Raw genomic sequence first — 9,450 nt, forward strand, 5'->3', positions numbered from 1 at the left:
TTTTCTTTCTCATTTCTTCAATTTCATAGGAGCAATTGAAGCACGGTAACTTAATAACAACTATATTTAGTGCCAAAAATGTGCGAAAATCCGCATCTGAGCCAAGGCTCAGATGCTCCCGCTCAGAAAAAAAATTCAAAACAAATACTAAACAAATTCCAAAAAATCCAAAAAAAAATTGTGTAGTAGATAATTTATTGTGTGAGGGCCGCTGCAAATTGTAACTCATTTGGACATTTGAGCAGCTCTCGGCAAAAAAAAACAAATCGGGTCAAAACAGTTCGTGAACAGTAAACTTTTTTACAGACCCTGATTTTGTCTTTTTTGCCGAGAGATGCTCAAATGTCCGAACGAGTTGAATTTTGCAGCGAACCTCACGCATCAAATTATCTACCACACAAAAAAATAGAATTTTTCTAGTATTTGTTTTGATTTTTTTCGTCGGCGCGGGTGCAGCTGAGCCCGGGAGCCAAATTGGCCTTCTCCAAAAATGTGTTGTTTTATACTACTCCCTCCCTTTCTAAATACAAGTTATTTTAGAAATTTCATTATAAACTACATACGGATGTATATAGACATAATTTATAGCGTAGATTCACTCATTTTGCTTCGTATGTAGTCCATATTGAAATCTCTAAAAAGACTTATATTTATGAATGGAGTATATAATGCGGGTTGAACAATATTTTAAAATATACAATGTGGCTATCTAGAACTACCTACACTAGTCGGTGGCCGGCGCCATCTAGTCATTGTCGTTCTCCTCCTCCTCCTCCTCCTCCTCCTCCAAGGGATGGTCTAGGAAGACGTAGGGGTTTAACACACGAGCGGTAGCCGCTAGTTGCCGCTCCTCCTCCTTGTTGATGGTTACGGCTGGGAACTGTCACCGGATGTACTCCTTGTTGTGAGCTTTGAGGGCGGAGAGCCACAGCACGGTGTCGAGTGGATCCTTGAACTCTGGCATCGTGTCCGGCTGGCCTTGACATGTACAGCGTCTTCAATTGGAACGAGCGGCCAGCGATGTAGACGCGGACATCCTCCTCCTCCTCCTTCACCCGAACAAGCGGGCAAGCCCTACGGCATCAGCCACTAGTGGAGCCATCGGTGTCACCTGAAGCGTCGGATCCCCTGCCGCCGCCAGATATGTTGCTGTCGTGGGAGGAGGATCCGGCGGCTGCCGCAACTAGTGCGTCGCGGTGAGAGTTTGCGTCGGTGCGCGGCATCTAGGACGTGAGGTTCCGCTCAGCCACCAAATTGAGCCAATAGGCTACGTTCTTGCGCGACGGCATTGTCCCAGATGTTGGAGGAGATGGGAGGGGAGGAGGCGGCTAGGACTTTGGTAATGAGGACGCCTTGCCACCGGGCATTTTATAGCTGGGGATGAAGCCCCGTGGCCATCCGAACAGCTTCGGGAATCAAAAGGTGGTAGAGACCATTAATGTGCAGGTGGTTGGTCGTCCATCCACCATGGTTCACCGGTGATTGTTTGTGCGTGAACCTGGCCGACAACTTCAAAACCCAGCTGTGGTGCGACGAGAAAGAAGTCGAAACTTCCCTCCTACGTTTGCAGTTGGATATGGAGCACGCTCCAAGCAGGGCCTCCACATCCTCCATATTTGAAGGCTATATATGAGCTCGTTTTTGGAGCGAGCTTCATAAAATGAGGAGGTATATGTGGACTCTGCTAAAGTGTTATTTTGAGTCAAAATCGTCATAATAGTAGTTATTGTGGTGATCAGGGCCGTATGGCAACTCTGCTGGAGTCGCTCTTAGCGTTAGGTTCAGCGTCATATGGCAACTCTGCTGGAGTCGCTCTGTTCCTAAATATTTGTCTTTCTAAGTATTTCAAATAGACTATCACATACAGATGTATATAAACATATTTTAAAGAGTAGATTCACTCATTTTGCTTTCTATGTAGTCACTTGTTGAAATATCTAGAAAGACAAATATTTAGGAACGGAGGGAGTAGAAGATTGTGATTTTGTACACTGCCAAGTAGACACTAGCGGTCAGGCTCGTACAGAACAGTGCGTACTCCCGCTCTAATATTTGGTGAAGACACATGTACCTCTAGCCAAATAATAACAAATCGAGACCATTTATTCTCGTTATTACTGTTTACGTCCCTTTCGGTCAACTCTTCTACGTACGTACTTGCTTTTGAAGCAATGGTGAAATACCTGCCTGGATAAATTGATGGTTGAAGTCAGTGAACACATAACATCTGGGTGAACTCACTCAGGACAACAACAAAATTTCAGCACTCAAAGATAAACTGATAACGTACACATGTTACAGAGATGAGTCAATTGTACGGCGTTTATTCTCTGCTAGGGCTCAGTTCTAACTTACTTTCAACTGCAAAACACGGAATACATGGCCTTGATCTCGTTTCCTCCAACTGACATATTCTTCAATCATCTGTCGTGTCAAAATCATCAGCGAAGGCATGCATTCTTGAAAGGAATCGTGGAACTGAAGTGGCCTGATGATGAAGTAGCCCGGCACATTTACCCTTCCCAAGCCCCCGAGACAAACAATCTCAAAACAGTACATGGCTCCTCTTTCAGTATTTCATTTATTATTCAGTCCCTCTCTTTAGCACTTCTCCTGTCCTTTCTCTTTTGTTCCCGTGTGCCTGAAAATAGAAGGTGGTACTTATAAGGTGGGTGTGCTCTGTCTGTACAATGTTTGTACTGTTTTTCCTTGTAAGTATAGTTAAGGGGATATTTGAAATGTAAAACACGTGATCAGAGACAGGTTACATCCAACATTCATCTGACTGCAAGTGAGGCGAAATAGAAGAAAAACGATGATAAAAGTTTACTTTTCTTCTCTTCGTGTTTCTTTCGCCTCCAGTTCTCAGCAAGTCTTCTCTTCTCCTTTTGCTTGTCCATGTTCACACAAATCTGACAGAATGAAATCAAAAGCAACTAATATATTAACTACATACACAAAAAAGGCAACTAATGTATGAGCTACATACACACGATACAAACTTGATTCTGGTTATGAATACCGTAAATAGTCTATAGAAACCTAACCTCTTGCCCAGAATCTTGAAGAGCTTGCAATGGTTCCACACGATCCTGGCCAATAATAACAAACCGCGATCCTTTATTATTGTCATTACTGCTATTACTGTTTACATTCCTTTTGGACAACTCTTCTAGTTGCTTTTGAAGCAATGGTGAAATACCAGCCTGAACAAATTGATGGTTCAAGTCAGTGAACACATAATAGACACGCTAGTCAGGTTAGGATACATAATCAATCCACATTTACTCCATGAAAGAAAACTAACCCCAGCCAAATAGCGGCGTGAGAATGTCTTAGGCTGCAAGGGATGTTGCAAGAGTTCATTCAAATCCTGTGATTCAAACGAAAATATGTTTACATACGGGCAGATAGGTAAACATTGTAAAAATCATGAACACCTACAAATAGTTTAGTTTATCGGTATTTTAACCTTGCTATATAGCCCTAATATAATCATCTTAATCATTCAAACCTGTTGAAGTTTCTGGAGTTGTGCCGAAGTCGCCTTTCGTTGCTTGTGGCCCCGTACACGTTCTTCCTCACTGTCACTAGCCTCCAATATCAAACCCATGGATTCAGCATTCCTCTGAAGCCAGGATTTGTTAGCATTTTCCTGAAAAGCAGAGGAGAATCAGAGCGTAGACAACCATAACCTAATGTTAATCAGAGGCCAGTGGTTAATCCATACGTGTTAGAAATGACCAGAGAATATGATTGAAAATCTAACAAACCCCTTGCCTTTGAATTTTTACTTGATATCTTGTCAATCTGCCGAGCAAGGGAGAGCCTATTCATTATTGCAGGCATGTAGGCCTGATCAACAGGAAACTGCTGCAGGTTCTCCTGTGATTTTCAATCAATGCATAAAGTCAGCTTAATCCGAGAAATAAGCATTGTAAAATTATGCACCACGTTGAGACTTGAAAGCGATGGAAGTGCAGTTGCAGCAACAGGTGCAAAATAGGCTATGAAATAATATATCGGAAACTGTGGCCAAAAAGATCAGTTATGACAAGCCATAAGAGGTTGAATATGCCGCCTATGCAGTAATATTTATTGTATGAATACACATGAAATAAATCACCTTTGAAAATGACTTGCAAAGAGAGTAAAACTTGGCTTTGTCGGCAGGGGAGATTAATGCAATACTGCAGCCAGTCAATGATTTACGCGCTGTCCTTCCACTCCTGTGGATATAAACCTAAGGGGACAAACAAGAATTTTAATAGCTCTAGTTAGCTTGGTCTATATCTAGAAAAGTATAGGTTTGAGAAATAAACAGTGCACTTACATCACTTGAGTGTGGCAGTTGATAATGGATAACAGTTCGAACATTATCAAAGTCCATGCCCCTTGCAAAACCATCAGTCGCGACCAAAACGGAGTTCTCACCTTCACGGAAACGATCCACAGCCTGAATGAACACAGGAAAACCTCAACGCTTTATGTTACAGAAGGCAAAGCTGAACAAGGATATATCAGAAGTGCTCAACTTTATTTGGACATAACCAGTCATACGGATCAATGTAAAATAAGCAATAACAAAAAAAAAACTACAGTGCATAAGGTAGATCATACATCATCATAGAACTTGAAAAGAAAAATAAAGCATCCTCTTATCCTAGAGTCAGTTATTAACTGATAATTTCAGGCAAACATTAGTGCATTAATTACTGTTAGCAACATCCAAAGATGAAAGTGCATGTGCGAATAAAAGGCATAACTTTCATGTGTGTACCAGATTGTGCGGGTTACAGGAATTCTGGCCATAACCATTTAAGTATATAACGGATAAATCTAGACTGAATTATAATTCCAAAAGCTTAGCAAATGTAAATGTAAATATCATGTATAGTTTATGGGAGAAAATCACCTTCATGCGAGCCCTTTGTTGCATTTGAGCATGATTTGTCAAGACATTTATTCCAAGAGTGCGTAATAAGGAAGAAATGTGACGCAGTGCAGAAATCGATGTGCAAAATACTATCGTGCGGCCTTGCCCATGAACACTCAGTATATAATAAAGGTTGGCATCCTTATCATCATCACTACACCTGCAAAACAAGCGATGATTTTTCAGGGTCAAACTGTCTATAAATTTTTCATAAAAAAGGTACTCCCTCTGTAAAGAAATATAAGAGCGTTTAGATCACTACTTTAGTAATCTATAAACACTCATATTTATTTACGGCGGGAGTACAAGCCAAAGAAAACAGTGGCCATAATAACAGAAGTACAAAAAGAAGAGAAGGCATACTCGATGAATGATTCTTCAAGTTTCTCAGGCAAGATCGAAGCATTTGTCAAATCAACTATTTCTGCATTAGGTTTCATACCAGCCTGCTTTGAAAGTGCTTCAATAGAACTAAGATCATCAGCCGTCGCTGTCTTTGAAGTAGAAAGCCCACGCTTCAACTTCTTGCGAAAATTAGCTGAAAGTGCAAGCGTTGCTGAGAAGACAAAGGTTTGCCTCTTCTTTATTTGCAAATTTGCCACAGTTTCACAGCTTGACGTGGCTTTTACAGTTTGCTCATCAGAACTATTGGATAATGGAAGCATCTCAATGATAGATTGCACTTCTTTAAAATGACCCCGCTCTATCATTCTATCAGCCTCGTCCAACACGAAGAATGACAATGAATGAAGCTGAGACAGAATATTGTGACAGTTAGCACCGTGTCTTCAAAATAAAATAACCACAAAATGACAACTGCAATAAGTAGAATATGCCAAATGTATACACTCATTCTCTCTTCTTCTGAAATATAAAATGAGTTCAGTTTACTATTGGGTTCATTTGTCCAGAAGTCGAAAATAGAAGTAATAACCATCAGATATAGGTTAGCTTCAACTAGAGATCACTGGGCTCCATCAAATAGAAGTTTTTTTATCTTAGGAGGTAAACCAGCATTCTCCAGACTAAAGATGCCAGCCTGTCTTTCTGTTTGCAGTTTGTACAAACAGAAAAAAGGTGAATCTAGTAAGTGTGCCATTTTCTTTTAGTTTCCAGAGATGGGAATCTTCCGAAACAGTCAATTTCAGATTAGCTTATGATTGCTGATAATATTTAAATAATTATTCCCTATACTGCAACCCAAGGGATATGAATGATGTGCATGTTGATGATACACTGAAATGCCAAAATGCACGCTAACAATTTGACTTATGCTTTCAGACTTTCACATACTAACCTCAACTAAGTGCTGATTGCCTGATGACATTAGCTCCCATAATCTTCCTGGAGTTCCAACAACAATTTCAGGTTTCTTTTTCAAAAGTCGTTCTTGCTTTTCCATGGATAAACCACCAACAATAGGAACAACATGAATTCCTAAGAACTTAGCTGCTTCTTTTAGATGATCACAGACCTGTAAATAAGAATAAGAACATGTGAATGAGTGGGTGACACATGGTACCTCATATTCGAATATAGGTGACAGCTTGCACAGAAGAAATTACAGGACCAACGATATTCAGAATTCAAACTGAATAAGCTAGGGAAATTTGAACCCAATCAAGCGCCAAGGGCAATAGGATGGAGAGCGCAGATTTATAGCTATACTGCTATAGCATCGTCAAACAATTAATTTCCACGCCAAATGTAAATTGCACTACGTTAGGTCATTCTTATACCTGTTTGGCAAGTTCTCTGGTGGGTGTCAAAATAAGTGCTCTGAGTGGGCCTCCTGTAGAACTTCCCTCCGCCGCTTTTTCATCTTCTACATGTAATCTTGTGGTCTTCTCTCGTTCTTCAAGAAGGCGCTGCAAAATAGGGAGACCAAAAGCAAGTGTCTTGCCAGAACCTGTCTCAGCTGCTCCAATAACATCCTGTTGCAGTGTGAAAAATTATACAAGAGCATAGTTAAAAGACCTAAGGTTTCATCTGGAGCAATTTAAAAAGCTTCAATTAATAATTAGTTAACTAAGAGGGACGAAAAATAGCACCATCAGTATTTAAATACTCCCTCCGTTCCTAAATATTTGTCTTTCTAGAGATTTCAACAAATGACTACATACAAAGCAAAATGAGTGAATCTACACTCTAAAATATGTCTATATACATCCGTATGTGCTAGTCAATTTGAAATCTTTAAAAAGACAAATATTTAGGAACGGAGGGAGTACAATAATACATCCATTAGGCAACTTTATGAAAGCAACAATTATAGGAACAATACCATATTTTCAGTAAAGAATAGTGTCACCATTTTCATGTAGAAAAAGCCAATGGCCAGTGGCCTATGAGTTAACATTGACAAACCTTGCCTTGATGAGCCCCTGCAGGAATGCAAGCCTTCTGTATAGGCGTTGGCTCATTGAACCCAAGCCTGTGCATTGCCTTGATAAGAAGGGGATGCAATCTTAGCTCTAGCCACGCATAAAGTTCATCCTCACCCAATTTCACCTCCTCTTTGTTGTCTTGTTCCATATTTGCAATGTCATCTTGCATATCTGGAAGCACACAACAGGATTATTAACTATAAATTTGGCAAATCACAACTAACAGAAGCACAAAGCAAAGAATGCAAAAACTACAGTCTAAGAGATACAAAAGCAAATGATTCGAAACCACAAGCTGAAAATGAGAAGCTAAGCACCTTCCACATTGTCATCAGCAACGTCCTCCTTGCTCTCTGAATCATTATCCTTCACCTTCCTCTTCTTCTTGTTCCTCTTCTTCCTCTTTCCTTTCTTCTCACCCTTCTCACCCTCCTCGCTCTCAGCTACCGAATCGCCTGCACAATCGCCATCACCATCACCATCGCCGCCCACATTGCCGTCCAAGCGCTTGGCATCCCCTCGCTTGCGTTTCTTTTTCTTCTTCTTCTTCTGGTCATTCCACGCTTTCTTCTCACTTGCTCCCACGTCTTCCACGACGCTCCCAAAGATCCCGAAGTCGGCCCCGTCGATCTCCTCCAGCTCCAGGAACCCTGCGCCGAATCCCCAGCCACGTCAGTAACCACAGAAACAAATCAAACCAAGGTGGAGCTCAGTGCTGGAAAGTCAGCTCGTTACCTCCTTCCTTGCCGCCGGCGAGGACGAGGAAGGGGTCCTCGACCATGGTGGCGCCAGAGGAGGAGGGGGCGGCAGTGGCGGCGGCGACTTTCTTCGGTTTCTTCCTGCGGCCTTTCTTATTTTTCTTAGGCCTTTGGATGGCCTCCTGTGGCGGTGTGGGCGGGTCTGGCGTAGGCTGCTCCGGTGCGTCGGCCATCGGAGACCGAGGGCGGCGGGAGGAGGAGGCGCTGGCGCTGGCGGCGACGGCGGAAGGAGAGGAAGAGGGGAGGGTTTTGGTTTGGACTTCTTTTTTTGGAGATTGGGTTTTGGTTTGGACTAATCTTGTCATTGGGCCTTTAGGCAGACTACCGACGGGTTGGGCCGACTTGGCTACTGGGCTTCGGGTACCTATGCAAAGTTTACGCTTCAGTTTTACCCTCGTTTTCTTCTCTCGAAAAAAAAAGTTTACCCTCGTTTCCCTAGCGAATCATATTCGGCGCTTAACGCGCCGTTTATAAAATCCCTACAAAAATGCGCCGTTTAGTTTTCCTTTTTTTATAGCGGTATAAATCCATTTTTCTCTACTATTATTAGGGGAGTCTGATTTTCTCAAAAAAAAAAAAGAGTCTGCGGTTGCGATGGTACGTCCATTTCATTCATCGTTACATCGTTTGTATGTTCTTTCCTCTCCTCGCACCTCTCCCATAAAACAATTAGGGATGCAATCCACTCTTTACATATTTCGGCTGAGAAAAAGGGCACACCTTCCCTCCCTCCTGTAATTTTCTCTTGATGGACGCAATAACACAGTGACTTCTCTGTGCGTCGTGTTGTTGAAGATATTCCTTAGGTCCTAGGCCGGCACATAGCATTATGTTGGAGTTAGTTAACTTAAAGATAGCTGGGCATGAAATCTTTACTATTAAAGGGGAGTTTGCGGTTGTGATGGTACGTCGGTTTCGTTTGTATGTTTTTCTCTCTCCTTGCACGTTTCTCACTAGAATTATTAGGGATGCAATCCACACTTTCAATGTTTTGGTTGGGAAAAAGGGAATACCTTCCCCCTCTCCCGCAACCTCCTCTTGATTGATGCAGTAGCACAATGACCTTCGTGCACATCACCATGTTGTTGAAGATATTCCTTAGGCTACAGGCCAACGCATAGCATTCTAATGGAGTTAGTTAGCTTAGAGATAGCTGGGCATGGAACGTGATGCAAAAGTGTTGTTCACTGTGAGGTCAACATACAAACTGCAACAATGGGTTGAGGATATGTCCAAGCAGCGAGCGCAAGCCTCGAGCGGCCACTCACAAGAACAGAAAGTCTGGCAATTGGTATTGAAAGCTCAATGTCATGGGAGAGAGCAATCATTTCTTATGGCGACTCACTTATAATAGTCTATCGCTCCTTAT

General features: G+C 41.9%; 1 protein-coding gene across 1 annotated transcript; it reads right to left on the reverse strand.

Annotated features, from left to right (window-relative positions):
• Positions 1 to 2,241: 2,241 nt before the first annotated feature.
• On the reverse strand, positions 2,242 to 8,359 carry LOC123046009 (DEAD-box ATP-dependent RNA helicase 13). The gene is made up of 15 exons (XM_044469278.1): positions 8,059 to 8,359; positions 7,641 to 7,973; positions 7,304 to 7,494; positions 6,676 to 6,870; positions 6,234 to 6,410; positions 5,300 to 5,688; positions 4,916 to 5,096; positions 4,334 to 4,456; positions 4,127 to 4,243; positions 3,781 to 3,885; positions 3,515 to 3,655; positions 3,308 to 3,373; positions 3,048 to 3,206; positions 2,831 to 2,912; positions 2,242 to 2,641 (listed from the first exon to the last, which is right to left on the reverse strand). Exons 1-15 carry the CDS (start codon positions 8,252 to 8,254, stop codon positions 2,589 to 2,591), a joined length of 2,508 nt encoding a protein of 835 aa, XP_044325213.1. The 5' UTR covers positions 8,255 to 8,359; the 3' UTR covers positions 2,242 to 2,588.
• Positions 8,360 to 9,450: the final 1,091 nt, after the last annotated feature.

Source organism: Triticum aestivum, chromosome 2B (genome assembly GCF_018294505.1).
Source record: "Triticum aestivum cultivar Chinese Spring chromosome 2B, IWGSC CS RefSeq v2.1, whole genome shotgun sequence".
Lineage (NCBI taxonomy): Eukaryota > Viridiplantae > Streptophyta > Magnoliopsida > Poales > Poaceae > Triticum > Triticum aestivum.